General features: G+C 35.5%; 1 protein-coding gene across 1 annotated transcript in view; it reads left to right on the top strand.

Annotated features, from left to right (window-relative positions):
• KLHL1 (kelch-like family member 1) overlaps positions 1–16,142 on the top strand; it is a 132,699-nt gene that overhangs the window by 65,896 nt on the left and 50,661 nt on the right. Inside the window, exon 5 of the mRNA XM_009082453.1 lies at positions 12,294–12,480. Within this exon, the coding sequence (XP_009080701.1) occupies positions 12,294–12,480 (187 nt within the window). The remainder of the gene's footprint in view (positions 1–12,293; positions 12,481–16,142) is intronic.

Genomic DNA, 16,142 nt, shown 5'->3' with positions numbered 1-16,142 from the left:
TGGCTTGACTAACACATTATGAATAATTTACTCCATGAGCAACACAAATATTGAATTTCATGTACTGAATATTTGTGTTACCACAGAAAAATGCCTGGAAATAATTTCTGAGCTAAAATGACTTTACTAAAATAATTAATTAAACATGAATAAAAGAAAAGAATTCCAAACAGATCCAAAAAGTTCAATGAGCTGAAAGAAAATGGTAGAAAACAAGACAATATGAGACGTGCTAAATTTGAGAAATTATTAATTGCAGATATTTTTCATTATTTTATTTCCAAGACAACATTGAAATGGTTGTTTAAAAGCAAGAATAACTCAAGCTGATAAATAAGGTATAAGTTTTTTAAAGGGTTTTCAATTTAAGTGCTCTGATTACAAGTCAGGTGAGTAAAACAGATGATTATGTTGGATTCAGCTCAATTCATTCAATTCTTAGCAAAACGAAAAAGTCTTTAAGTAATATTGCCAAGGTTCATATGGATAAAATGGAATTTAGAAATGGAGTTTAAACTTCAGCTCCATATGCGATCAGTTTGAGACCTTTTGATCTCTACATTTAGGAGTCCCAAAAAGTAAACAACTTTTGTATTTTTTTACTTGTCTAAAACTTAAAGGGGAGAGTAAAGGAAAGTTTAAGTGTTTTAATTTACTTTAGATAAGAATTATTTGCAAATCATGATCTGGATAAAGAATGACACTTGGTAGTACCTTAGCCAATCCTCAAAGTGCAAAAAATTGGCAGGAAATAATTTTATGACTGAAATGGACTTTACATTTAAAATACAGTAATTTAAAATAAAGAGTTATAAGAAGTCAGAAGTATATTTGTATTAAATTCACATTATATTATTCTTAAAGTTGCACCTTGAAGTTATGCAAAATTAAGTTAAATTTTTCGTGCAAAACTGGCCCCATTTTGAAATCAATATGTATTTTCTGATGTCTTTTTGTAAGCGTTAAATTTTAATTGGAAGTTTTAAAGTTTTAAAAATTGATTCTTCTCTATAATTCTTAAATATGGTAACAATGTATACTTAAACAATATCCCCAGATACTTTCAGTTTCTCACTTAAATAGTGCAAATGTGCTGCTGTTCTCATTCCTGTTCATTTAGGACATTTTTTTTCATGAATCTTTAATTTGATGTGTCTAAAAATAAAATTTGTGGTGTATTTTTCCTTATTTTAAAATGTTACTGATGACTGAAATATCTCCCTGATTTTACTTGAGAATAGTTAATAATATTACTAATGGAAAGCATTTAAATTTTGAATGCAGGCATGTAAATGAATATTTTGCATTGTCAAGAAAGCCATAATGCTCTTACTTAAATCTGTTCTTTTCAAGAATAGATGTTAATCAGAATATTTTCTTAATGTTACAAGAGCAAAAATTAGTGATATTGAAAGAATCCATACTTTAATTCCATCCCCTAGTACCTTCCTGTTATTAATTTCATAATTATCTTTCATTTTTACCTTGAACAAAGGAAGAAAATTAATTTAGAACTAACCCAACATATTGGAGAATTCTGCATGCTGGATTTTATCCACTTTTACAAGCATCTAAGCACCTTCACACAGAAACTATGCAGTACAGTTGTGTAAGATTGGAAAAGCTGGTGTTTTGCTTTAACCCTAGCCAACAACTCAGCTCCACACAGCTCTTTGCTCAACCTTCCATGCTGGTGGCATAGGGGAGAGAATCAGAAGAGTAAAAGTAAGAAAACTCATATATTCAGACAAAGACAGTTTAATAGGTGAAGCAAAAGACACATCCATAAGCAATGCAAGGAATTGAACACCAAGCAAGTGTTCAATCTGTGTGAGAGCAAGACTCTATTATGTGTAATGGTGACTTGCAAGACAAACACCATCACTCCAAACATCCCCCCTTCCTCCTGCTTATCCGGGCTTATCATCAACTGAGATGCCATATGATCTGGAATACCTGTTTGGTCAGTTGAGATCAGCTGTCCCAGCTGTGTCTCCTCCCAGCCTCTTATACACCCCCAGCCTCCTTGCTGGTGGGGTGGGGTGAGAAGCAGAAAGGTCCTGGACTCTTAGAAGCACTGTTCAGCAATGGCTAAAATATCCCTGTGTTGTCAACCCTTCTTTCAGCACAAATCTAAAACACAGCCCCATACCAGCTACGATGAAGAAATACAACTCTATCCCAGACAAAACTGGCAAACTGATCAGAAAAATGGGCAGTAAATTTTCAACTGAAATAATAGAAAGAAGAAAAAGTATGAAGAAACGGGATATATTTTCTGCAGAAAAAAAAAGTTTTACATTCAGATGATGCAACATTGAAAGCCTAATCATGAATCTGTTTGAGCCCCACAAAGAGTATTTGAATTTATGCTTTTGTTCCTGGATATTTCTCATGGAGTCAAATAATTAAATTGAATCTGCTTGTAATGCCTGGTAAATAATCACCAAAAATGTGGAAAAACTTACATGGCCTCCTGAAAAATTTGTGAAGACTATTTGGTAATTGATTAGCTCAAAATTACTATTATGCTTCCTAGAAATAAGTGCTAAGTCTGAATTTTCTCTGTGAATGAATATTGTATTCATTTTCAGAATTTTCAGTACAATTTTCCTTCAAAAAATTTGTGACACTAAGTAGATAAAATGACTTAGGATAAAACTTGATATAGTCAGCTTTGGGAATCATCTGGAATGTGTTAATCTAGATTAAAAAGACTCTGCATCAGAAAATCAAGTTTATTTGAGCCAAGTCAGCATATGTTACAGAAAAAAGGTGCCACCTTTGTTATGCTGTTTCGTTTCTCAACCTTATAAGACCTCTCATTAAAAAAAATGAAGACTTACATCTCTTCTAGAAAAAAAAGTTAAAGTATTGTATTACCTAGATCATGAAAAGCAACATTCATTCTTATCTAGCTAAATTTTAGCAAGATTTCTAATAATATAAAATCACAGTTTAAGTGGAACCAATTATTCCTAATTTAAACCTTCTTACTGAGATTAGTGTTTAAATTATTTGCCATTAATTTTGTTTAAGTTTTTAATAATAGCTGATGCCAATTCAACACCTATGGACTAAACTAAAGATCTTGTGCATATCAACCATCATTTCAATCTCAGAGAAAACATAGATTGAGTCATTCAGGCAAAATCATGAATTAACTGCTACATGACCAAATGTATTCATACAGAAATTGATCTGTTTGATATGCTATTAATAATATAAGATCAGTATACTGTTGTCTCTACCTATAAACCCTACTTTAAATGGAAATAAGTAAGTTTTATATCAGGTTGTTCTTGAAAAAAGAAATATTTACAATCACTACAAATTGGCCTGAAAAACATGCTGGTTCCAAGACCAAATTACTATGAAACATGTAAATGACAGTTCCTCTTCTTTTGCCAGCTGCAGAACAGTTCAGATGTCTCAAGGAAGTTTACATTTTTTTGTTCTTTTTTTTTTTTCTTTTTTAAAGCATAGAATCACAGAATGGTTTGAGTTGGACGTGCCCTTAAAGATAATCTATACCTAACCCACCTGCCATGGGCAGAGATGCCACCACTAGACCAGATTGCTTAAAGCCCCATTGAACATGGTCCTAAACACTGCCAGGGATGGTGCAGGCATCCACTTCTCTAGGCAACGTGTTCCAGTGTCTCACAATGAAACAAAAATTTAAAGTATTGTTGTGGTTTAACCCCAGCCAGCCACCGAACACCGCACAGCTGCTCACACACTCCCCCACCAGTGGAATGGGGGAGAGAATCAGAAGGGTAAAAGATAGAAAAACTCATGGGTTGAGATAAAGACAGTTTAATAGAGAAAACAAAAAGCCACACACACAAGCAAAGCAAAACAAGGAATTAATTCACTGCTTCCCATGGGCAGGAGGTGCTCAGCCATCTTCAGGGGAGCAGAGTCCTGTCACATGTAACGATTCCTTGGTTAGACAAGCACCATGACTGCACTTGTCCCCTCTTCCTCCTTCTTTCTTCCACTTTATAAACTGAGCATGATGTCATGCGGTATGGAATATCCCTTTGTTCAGTTTGGGCTACCTGTTACATCTGTGTCTCCTCTCAATCTCCCATGCAACCCCTACTTCCTTGCCAGTGAGGCAATACGGAAAGCAGTACAGGCCTTGGCTCTGTGTAGGCACCGTGCAGCAACAACAAAAACATCTCTGCATTATCAACCCTGTGTGCTGCACAAATCCTAAACATAGCTCCATACTAGCCACCCTGAAGAAAGTTAACACAGCTTCAGCCCAAACCAGCACAAGTACTGACTCATTATTATGTATATCCCATAAGATCAGAAGTTTTTAAAGAAATTTACACGTTATTAAACAATTAGTGTTTATAATAAGAAGGTTTGTAGCCAGAAGAATTAGCTCAGAGTTTATTGGGTTTGGTAAATAAAGAAGTACCATTTTGTGGGGTTTTTTTCCCCTTCGTGTTTGCAGTGGGGCATAAATAGCCTAACTGATACTTCTTAAAATGGGTATACTTTTATATAATTTTATTCGGAATAGCAATTATTTAAATTGAAAGCTGCAGTTACAATAGTAGTACAGGGATTTCTTGAAGTTCCCTTGTGTAAAATACAAAGTGTCAAACAATTCATTCCTTTCATCAGATTAGGCAGCTGAAATGCTTACATTCATATGCCAGTATTATGATGTAGGAGTAATGACCTCTCCCAGCTTCAGACAGACAAAAAATTCTTCAGTTGGAGCTTTGTCCATAGAAACATGTTGTTTCCTATCAGCTAGAGCAGCATAAGCATGGTAAGATTTGAAAGTGTACTGAGAACTCTTTCTATAGAAAGTTTCAGAGAAGTATTTCCGTACTTTCCAGAAATTTATATAAACCCTTTATTTGCTCTTCATTTTAATCTGTACAAAGAACAATCATGACCTTACACTTCAGAAGTCTCTATTCTTTTCCTGGTAGCTGGATTACTATGATCATCAACAATAACCAGCCGTAACAAATCTGTACATGGGAGAAGACACATAAAAGAACAATGTGAGCTAATCAAATATCTCTCTTGAAAACCATTCAATATGCAAACTTTAGGTCATTACTTCTCCAGATTTTTATTTCATATGGTAATGTGTTTCTCTGACTCAAGGTTGTCAAGTGACTTCAGATATATTTTGAGTCAAGAAAGGGACTTGTTAAAAATGTGCCATAAAATCCTCATTTCTTTTATTCATGAACTATTTAAAGGGCTTTAAACTTTTTGTTCTTCTGTTACAATTATTAATGCCGTTAAGATAATTCTAATCCTGTGTTCCACACGACATTGGCATGTAAGTTTCTAAGGGCACAGGACTCTTTAGGGTTTTAACAGGGAGAATGCCTCTAGACACCGGGGCAGTTTTTACAGAGCTGGAAATTGTTTTCTGTCTATGGTAAAATGAATGTGTTTGGGTATGAAACTTTATTCTAATCAGGGTATAGAATAATTATGTGCTGTTAAGGAGTATGCAAGACTCTGAGTCATAGTAAATAGTCATAGGCAGATAGAGACCACAAAAAGCATAATTTGAAATGATGCTATCCCTCCTTTGGCAGCAGCAATCTCTTGGATTGTAGATTGAAACTTTTACATGTGCTTAGTACCTTACTTAGGCGTGCAGGGAGCACTTTCTCACTTGTTCACTTTTATAGCCCTAATATGTCCTGGAGGAAATATCTGAGTCTTTCATTTTAGTGTTATGAACCCTATAGTGTTTCATGATCTGCCCTAATTACTGTGTTTGAGGCACATACTAAGGTGGTGGAATTTGAGGTTTAGCTCACCCTGACTGACTAAATGGTGTCACACCTCACACTTTTCACAAGGTAGAAAGCTCTGTCTAAATAACCAGGGAGTGTTCTGTGGCTCTTCAGAAGTATGAGGTTCTCTGGAAGAGGCAGAGAACTGCCTTGTAGTCTCTTCCAAGAGTGAGGTTCAGGAAAGGAGAGGGTGATGATTTTTTTTTCCAGGCAGGTGGTGTTCTTTTTTCCCTAGTAGTGCGTGAATTTCATTCTAGATGTCACATGTTCAACAGGGTAAAAAGGGCCCCTCCCATCTCTCAGATGATAATTTATGTAGAATATGTGAGCTTTCATTTAATATCATTCAAATCTACTAATCAAATCACTAATACTATCACCTTGATCATAGCTGCAAATCTGGGATAAAAGAGGGACTGGGGGAGATGTGTCAGGAAGCAGGAAATGCAGAGATGCTCCCATAGAAGGAATGTGGGAGCAGAGTGTAACAGCAAGGCAGGTAGCAATTGACACAGTCCCATGGTGCACCCACTGTCAGTCACTGTACTAGTACCAAACTTCTCCTTTTCTGCTCATTAGACTTGTCTTTCCTTTTGGCAGTATTCAAGTACTTTACACTCCAGATCTCAAATTGAATATGCTTCACTGAGTTGAAACATGCCTGGTCTCTGCAGCATGGTGTTGAAACTAATTTGGAAGAACATCTGAGAAAGGACTTAGTGGGGGTTTTAACTGGGAAAAAATGAGAAAGATGATGATATGCTCGTCTGAGAAGTTCTAGCAATGCTAAAATTAACTATGCTGAAGTAGCACTGATATGAGTCTTCTGAGAAGTGGCAGCTCTGTAAGTTTCCACATGTTAGTAAGCCCTGAAATCTTTATTTAATGTTAGACACAACTCTCTCTTAATGAAGTATGTCATAGCCATGGAAGAGCAAGCTGAACACAATATGGTTTCCAGGAAAGCATCCTTATTAACTGAATTTCCTGATCAAGTACATCCTGATTTAATAAAAATTTATTGATTATTTTGATTTAATAAGGAAATATATGAAGTAGAAAAACATTGAAGCAGATTATTGTAATTTAGACAACATGGAACAGCTTTATATGACTTTGTTTCTAAATAGTAGCTTCAATTTAAACTTCTTCTTGTTCTTTCCCCTCACTCACAGGGTTTAGCTATTAGGAGATTCAGAAATACAATGTTAATGACAAGTCAGCTCATGTGCTAAAAAAAGTGAGCAGGAGAGAAATTCATATTTTCTTTAAAATTGCCATAACTTCCCAGTTGGAAAAAGACATCGGAATCGTATGTATGACACAATGCAGTTTTTTTCTATAACTGTTCCTTTTATAGTAATTTAAGGTGGAGTTTTTGGCAGAAAAAAATCTGATTTGGCTACTGAGTATATTTTTATTTCTTTTAGGGAACTAAACACAGGTCTGCTTTAATTTTTTCTTTTTTTTTTTTTTTCATTTCTAAGATGAATTTCTAATCTGAAAGATTCAGCCTTTATTTGTGGCTTAGTGCATGAAATCTCATAATTTTAGGACAGAACAGTTTTCATGGATGATTGCTTCTTTATTTGAAGTACCTGGCAACTCAGTTGTGGGATCTTGGAGATAAATATTTGTTTTAAGAGCCTAGGCACAGATTGGAACCCCTGAATAAAGAAGCATCATTCTGAAAAGAAGTCACGAATATTATTGTTAGATTTTAGTGCTTACTGATATAATAAACTCGTTGTAAAAACCCTTGTCATCAATTTCATTAATTTCATTAAGCATTAGAAAATACATGCAACTTAATATTAACTCAAATTTGTGCAGAGAAAACTGATAATTTGATTTCTTAGCTCTCTTGTGCCTGTATTCTGTCAAGTTAATGTTGACAGAGTACACTATTTGGTTCCGTAGTTCTAAACGTATGTTAAATCATTTTGCAAGAGAAGACATCAACTTGCCTAAAATCTGAACATGATTTGTCATCAGAGCTCTGATTTTTAGTCTACTGAGCAGTATGTTGAACACTTTAAAGGAAAAAATATCACAAAAAGAGTATGTCAAAAATCTTAACATTATGAAATAAAATTTAACCTGGTGTTATGATATATGCTTAATGCCACTGCTTATTAGCATACTTTGATATTCTTCTTATAATATTCTTCAATAATATGAATACTGTAATGTTCTTAGTAACATTAATTGCTTGATAACCAACATCAGAACAGGCATACACACATACAGATAAACCCTTATCACAGCTAGCAAACAAAACACTTGCTTTGAATTTTTTGATAATCTGAAGTTTTGGAGCCCTTCCATTGATATAGTGGATGACAAGATTGTAAGGAACTATTTGGAAAGTTGTTAAAAATGATAGCTTAAATAGCTTCCTGAGAATTTTGTTTTCCTCTACGTGCTAGAGAAGGTAAATAAATTAAAAAACTAATTGGACTCCAACCTTAGAGACAATTTTCTTGATGCTCAATTTAGATCAAGAAATACTGAAAAAATAAAGTCCCGCTATTCTACTATTCTTGTACTGACTCTAACTCATTAAGTGTAAAGACATATGCAAATGCTGTATTTTGCATAATATCATTACAGTCAGTGTGAAAACTCACTAGCTATGAGGGAATAGAATCTTGAAATTGTAAATCATGAAATTAGACACAAAGACTGTTTATGTTGGATCAGAACAGAGTTCACAAATAAGACAGAACAGTACATTGTAAAGCAGTTATTGATAAATTTTTAAGTGACTGCTATTTTGACTGAAAATAGCAGGCTTTGGGAGCTGGCCATTTTCCTTCAGCTTTCAGCCTCAAAGCACTCATATTATAGAGGGAAGTATATATTGTTTTAGTCTTACCATAGTATTAATGCCAGTTTAGTGAACTTGGTTTTCAAATGAGACTTCTTCCTGTTAAAATTATCTGAAATTTAGACACAGGTAAGTGTAGAGTAAGACTTCAACATAAGATAATTATGTGTATGATATTGACTCCATCTTACTGAATTTCTCTGGTCAAAGGAATGTGGCCTTACAGTATACAGACCAGTAGAAGCAAATTACCTTTAAAGATACATATATCCTAGGAAGAAGCCAGAATGGAAGTTGTGACAAATTCAAAGGAGCAGCAGATTTACTTTCATATCTTTTCTGTAATATTTATCTGAGAGTGAATTCATATTAGCCAGTTTCAGTATTTTTCTTGGTTTTGCAGTCAGTTTCAAAAAGGTTTTTGTAGTTTCTTAATAAATGATCATGCACATTTATTAAAATGAACATGATAGATACTGTAGTTTTATAAGGATAAAGTTTTGGAGAACAAATATTTGGAGGGACTTATATATTTCATTTTCCATGTAAGAGGTGCAAAGTGCTTTTCCCACCAGACATAGGAAGTTGATATGACAGTTTTCAAATACCGTATATACCTAAATGAAAGAAAGAATATGAGATATTCATTATTGATTGGGAGGGAAAACTTCAATCTCATGCCTTCATTTGTTGAAACATCAATCCAGATTTGGCACATTGACAGTTATCTATTCGGGAGTCTTGAAGGATATTTGAAGTCTCCAAAATGTATTGATACATACATTGTCAGCCCCTTTGTATCTCAACTGTATTTTTCCTTCTTACATTTATTTTTGCTTTCATGACTGTGGGATCATTTGTGGCTGGTGCCTAGTCTATTTGCAAACGTTTACATAAAGCTATTAGCCTGGACCACATTCAGTGATATTTTCTGAAAACATTATCATCAAGGAACATGGCTGTCATTTGCTTTCATATTTTCGCTCCTTTAACGTTCTTTTGTCTTAACTGATAGAACACCATTGTGTTTACCCCATAGGTTTAGTGACAAAAGAAATTATAAATTTTTATGTTTGGTTTAGCCTTCTTAATGGTACATTTGTGATACAGCATATATTCATTGGGGCATTTACTTTCACATCCAAGAAGGAAACATGACTATCAGGATTACTACATTGAAAATATTGTAAGTTAATTATTTATGCAGTCCTTGTGCAAACTAATGGTTTGCAAACCCTTGGTTTCCTTTGTATTACCTATTCCCTCTGCAAGAATATAGAATAGAAAAGAAAAGAATAATAGAAGAGAATAGAATAAAAGGGAATAGAATAGAATAGTTCAGCTGGAAGGGACCTACAACTATCATCTAGTCTGACTGGCTGACCACTTTGGGGCTGACCGAAGGATGTTATTAAGGGCATTGTTCAAATACCTCTTCAAAATCAAAAGCTGCAAGTTATTAGAAAAGAAAAAGATAACAATACATAGCACATCATTGTGCCCCCACAAAAGTTCATGGTGAATAGTGTGTGCAGTACTGATCCCTTCACAAAAAGAATCCAACAAAATCAATCTATCTAAAAAGTTCAGGAAAAGCCAACAAGGGTAATTAAAGATATGCTTTTTCTTTCATCTAAGTAAGGATTAACAAAGCTAAGGTGTCTCAGTCTAGAAAATAGTCGACTAGTGGAAATTATGACAGAAGTCTAGAATATTTTAAGAAACTTGGTATGTCAGGGATGAGCTATTCATTATTCTCTTTTTCAACAGAAGAATTAGGGGGTAGTGAAAGAAAGAAATGTATGAAAAAATGGAGCAAATGCAAACAATGCAACAGGATCCAGGTTTGAAACGAGGGAGGTAAACCTTCACGTGCAGTGAGTAATAGGCTGAGTATATTGTGGATGCAACAAATATGCATGAGTTCAAAGGAAGATTGAGCTACTTCATGGAAGATAAGACTTCTGAGATTACATACTTCATGGAAAAGACCTCCACCTCAGAACATCTCTAATCTGAAAGTTGGACATTGGGGAATTATTATGTATTCAAAAATAATTTTATGGTTTGCTCATCAGACATTGACATATGGCCACATTTGGAGACATGTTTTCTGTAGAGCAGATGAGCCTCCTTATTCACTTCCTTTAATAAGCATATCTGTTATCTGTTAGGTCATCAGCCATGTAAAATAAGAGTTCTGGTTCACCAGTTCAGATGCTGTAGTGTCTGTTGCCTTTCTTTGTACTTGAATAGATTGATTTCATGACTGATGCCTAAAATCAGAAGCAGGACACAACTGTCTACCTGTGCAAGCTATTAATATTTTAGATGTCACAGAAAATGTGTTACCTGCAAAAAGCTGAGAGATTGACAAAGGATATTCATGCATTCAGCAGCCATTGAAATTCAGATAATATTGCTGAGAGTCCTTAAAATCTAGCTTTCTGTGTTTAGGCATCTGCAAAACAATTTGCATATGTTTTCATATGTAGGTCTGTGGGCAGATATATCCTCAGACTCTGAGAACTAAATTTTCCTGCTTTTTGGCCTTTAGCCATTTCTTTAAAAATCATTTTGTCTCCCAGATAGATGTACTATGTGATCTTGAAATTTATCACACTGTACAGATATGCTGCCATATGCAACTAAAACCTGCTCTAATTTGATAGGCAGCAGAATATAGGGATCAGCATCTACATGTAGTACTCAATTGCCTAAATATAGACATTGAGAATTTGACTGAATTTGGATTAGGGTATCTGAGATATCTACATGGGTCTGGCAGATATGGCAGAAAATCTGCGTAAGCATTGCACTCTGCTGGTCTGACATCAGTGACATAACAGAGTAACAGAATCATTTAGGTGGGAGTAGACCTCGGGAGGTCTGTCATCCAACCTCTCGCTGAAAGCTGGGTCAGCTGTGAGGTTAGCCCAGGTTGATTAGTTCAATGGGATCTTGAGTACTTACAAGGTGATTTACAGCATCTCAAAACCTGGTAGATATCTACATACTGGCAAGTGAATCAAATACGTAATATTTATAACTTGCAGACTTGTTTCTTGGAAAGATAATAAAATATTCTTTCAGCTATATGCATGGAGCATCTTTGTGTTTGTAACTATTGATTGTAGTTTTTAAGCCGATAGTAAAGATAGTTACATTGCCTTGAATATTAGTCCCTTATTTTGCCAATAATACAGACAACCAACAGATTCAAAACTTGCATAAGCAAGTTCTTGTTTGGTGGTTGTTGTTGTTGTTGTTTTGTTTTGTGGTTGTTGTGAGGTAGGGTTGTTTTGGTTTGGTTTTAGAAATGAGGGATCTTCCTCCAAAGAGATGCCTTCTGGGCCCTTGCAGTGCAACAATGGAAACCATTAAAGATAAGTCAGTCTACAAGAGAACATTCATTTTCTTCAATGCCTTCAGTAAGAGATTAGTAAGACTATAATCTTATGGCTGGTGAAACAGTGATCTAAATGTATTTTAAAAATCAATTAGCTATTTACTTTTCTGTCCTTCCTCCAGGAAAAATAGCCCTGCAAAACCGTGTGTTCTACAATGAAGGGATATACTTATGACACGCATTTTGTGATAGACTCTCATTGCATGGTGTTGCCTTTTTAGGAATTTCTAGAATTTTTGATTCACTTTCATGTTATTTGCAGATATTGGCTGACCTAGAAAACCATGCGCTTTTTAAGGATGACCTAGAGTGCCAGAAGCTTATTCTGGAAGCCATGAAATATCATCTTTTACCAGAGAGAAGAACTCTCATGCAAAGCCCAAGAACTAAGCCTAGAAAATCTACAGTTGGGACACTTTATGCTGTTGGAGGAATGGATAACAACAAAGGTATTATAGGATATTTTGTGCTTTATAAAAGTTATAATTTGCATTTGCTTTATGAGAAAATAGTAAAATAAATTTCTAATACAAAATTGATGTGGGAGTGTATAAGTCAGTCAAGAAAGGCTGCCAAGACAATGAAAGTCTACTGATATTTAAGGGAAAGTATAATAATGTTAGAGAAATAAAGCTGAGTTTTAAATTTTTCAAAAACGTAGTGATATTAATTTCTCATAGTTTTATATTCCTAGAAATGTTTATAAGTCAAATATTTCTTCTTTCACATTTTTTAATCAAGGATAAAAGACAGTGTATGTATGCAGTGTATTCCATCTGTAAGTCATTGTCTAAAATCTTATGGATGATTCATGGTCTTCCAATGGAGAAATTTGTCAGAAATTCGTTTCTATAGAAAAAACCCTAGACGACTAGCTTTGACTAGATTACTACTTTGTCAACAGCAAAGGAAGGTGGAATTATCCCCATTTTATTGTGAAGAAAAGTTGGAAGCTGTGGAAATTTTAGTAAAATATTTTGTTCTTATTTGTTGAGAATAGAATTATGATGTTGTGCTTTAATTTCTGGTAAGAAGTGTAATCCACTAATTTCTTGACCAGAATGAAATAAAATAATGAATTAAAAGCTAGCTTTGTTATATAAGCCTATATACTCAAAAAGCCTTTTATTATTTTTATGATATTTACTAACAATTCCATAGTATCTTAAATTTTCATGTCTATATTTTTGTTGAGAATAGAATTATGATGTTGTGCTTTAATTTCTGGTAAGAAGTGTAATCCACTAATTTCTTGACCAGAATGAAATAAAATAATGAATTAAAAGCTAGCTTTGTTATATAAGCCTATATACTCAAAAAGCCTTTTATTATTTTTATGATATTTACTAACAATTCCATAGTATCTTAAATTTTCATGTCTATATTTAGTCTGAATCATAGAATCATAGAATCAGCCAGGTTGGAAGAGACCTCAAAGATCATCCAACCCTACCCTACCGTGGTTACTAGACCATGGCACTAAGTGCCACATCCAGTCTCATCTCGAAAACCTCCAGGGATGGTGAATCCATCACCTCCCTGGGCAGCCATTCCAATGCCTGATTACTCTCTCTGTAAAAAACTCTTCCTGATATCCAACCTAAGCCTTCCCTGCAGAGCTTGACTCCATGTCCTCTTGTCCTACTGCTAGATGCCTGGGAGAAGAGACCAACCCCCATGTGGCTACAACCTCCTTTCAGGCAGTTGTAGAGGGTGATAAGGTCTCCCCTGAGCCTCCTCTTCTCCAGGCTAAACAACCCCAGCTCCCTCAGCCTCTTCTCAGAGCCCTTGTGTTTGAGTCCCTTCACCAGCCTCACTGCTCTTCTCTGGACCTGCTCCAGCACCTCAATATCCTTCCTGAACTGAGGGGCTCAGAACTGCACACAGTACTCAAGGTGTGGCCTCACCAGCGCTGAGTCCAGGGGCAGAATCACCTCCCTGGTCCTGCTGACCACACTGTTCCTGATCAAGGCCAGGATGCCATTGGCCTTCTTGGCCACCTGAGCACACTGCCTTCGGAAATACTAGACCTAATATAGAATAAACCTTACTTTAGAAAAGTATAGCACAAAATTATATCTTGAGTATTTCACATCTCTGTCTAGGTATAGTATTTTGCAGATGTTTCACAAAACAGCTGTGGAAATGTCTGCAAAATGACATCGCATGTTTTTCCCATAAAGTTACAGCAATGAGAAGGATGTGTGACATCTGTGCCTGTAAGGAAATTAAATGGGCAGCATCAAGAGAAGCATGGACAGCAGGTTGAGAGAGGTGATTCTGCCCTTCTACTCTGCTTTCTTGAGGCTCCCTCTGGAGCACTGAATCCAGCTCTGGGGTCCCCAACCTAAGGACATGGAGCTTCTGGAGCAAGTACAGAGGAGGGCCATGAAGATGATCAGTGGGATGGAGCATCTCTCCTTTGAAGAGAGACTGAGAGAGCTGGGGCTGTTCAACACAGAGAAGAGCAGGCTCCCAGGAGACCTTATAGCAACCTTCCAGTACCTAAAGGGACCCTACAAGAAAGCTAGAGAGGACAAGGCCATGTAGTGAAAGGACAAGAGGCAATGGCTTTAAACTGGGTGTAGGCATTAGATTAGATATAAGGAAGAAATCTTTTTCTGTGGGGGTGAGACACTTGCACACACTGCCCAGAGAAGATGTGGATGTCCAATACTGGGAAGTGTTCAAGGCTGGACTGGATTGGCCTTTCAACAATGTGGTCTAATGGAAGGTGTCCCTGTCCATGAAAGAGTGGCTGGAACTAGATGATCTTTTAAGGTCACTTCCAACCAAAATTGCTCTATGGTTCTATGATAATAAGGAAATGTTGATGAAAGAACCAATTATTATATACATATATATTCTTATTGTACCTGTGGATTATTTTAGTACTTTTAGAATTTATAAACATTTGTGCAGTTAAATATTAGGCATGAATGTGCACAGAACATTGTCTTTGGATCATAAAATACCTAAAATACAAATTGCCTCTTACTTAGGACAAATTACTACCATCGCAAGTATTCAGGTAGGAAATGACCATACACCCAATTTGGTTGCAGGTATATTTGTTCTCATTTACCATAAATATCTGTTCCTCATTTGTATAGCAAATCAAAATATAGAAATATTTAGGAACACAGAGTATAGCACCCCTGCAGCATCACATGTAGCCTATTTTGCAGATTCAGGTCAGGTTGAAGCAGTTTATTTCTATAGCAGCAGGAAAGAACACAGAGCAACAGATATTCAGCCCTCTGTTGATGCAAGCTCTGACTGAAAACTAGCAGGTCTTATATATATATTTATAGCAGATAAAAACTGCTTTGACTGGGGGCCTGGTATGGCAGAGCAGCATCTGCATAGTGGGAGCCTTTGTTACAGCTGATGCCATGTGTATTCCCAGTAACTCAGGTACTGCAGCTGTTTATGTTTTGTAAAGTAACTCAGTTCATAAAGCAAGGCTGAATATTTGGGCTGTAGGTTATGCTGACACTGTACTATCTCTCCTCAATAATTAATAATTTATCCCACCCACCCCCCCAACTTTCTTCACTGAAATGCTGACATGGATAGTTGCAATTCATAATGATGTATTTTTAATGCTTCGTGGTATTTGCTACAAAATATAAAACAGTTACATATAAAAGCTAGATGAGTTAAACAAATTAGCAATTTATTAACTAGCACGCAAAACAGTGGATAAGTGCCAATATTATGAAAGTATTTCAAGGTTGCATGGCCTATCACATAAAAAGTAGCCTAGCATGCCAAGTTTGCTTTGAAATCTCTTCTATAATTATCTTCCTTTCCATAAAAAAATGGTGATAATTAAACTTCAGCTAACAGCAACTGGAATTTTGCCTGACACGAAAAATTAATGCAGCATAGTACTCAATGGATAGAATTGAAAGAACAAAGTGAGATAATTTTGTAATTTTAATTTACTAAATGTACAAAACCTCATTTAAATCTCTGTTTCCGCACACCTTTGCTTATTTATTACTTTAATTTGAAGAGTGCACATAAGAAACATATCTTCTCTATATGTTCACATCAATGGAATGAGATGCATTCATAGATTAGGGGTATATGCTTCTGACAATGT

Source organism: Acanthisitta chloris, unplaced genomic scaffold (assembly GCF_000695815.1).
Source record: "Acanthisitta chloris isolate BGI_N310 unplaced genomic scaffold, ASM69581v1 scaffold2609, whole genome shotgun sequence".
NCBI classification, from domain to species: domain Eukaryota; kingdom Metazoa; phylum Chordata; class Aves; order Passeriformes; family Acanthisittidae; genus Acanthisitta; species Acanthisitta chloris.
Note: the sequence above shows the minus strand (reverse complement) of the source record. Positions and strands in the feature narration are given on the sequence as shown.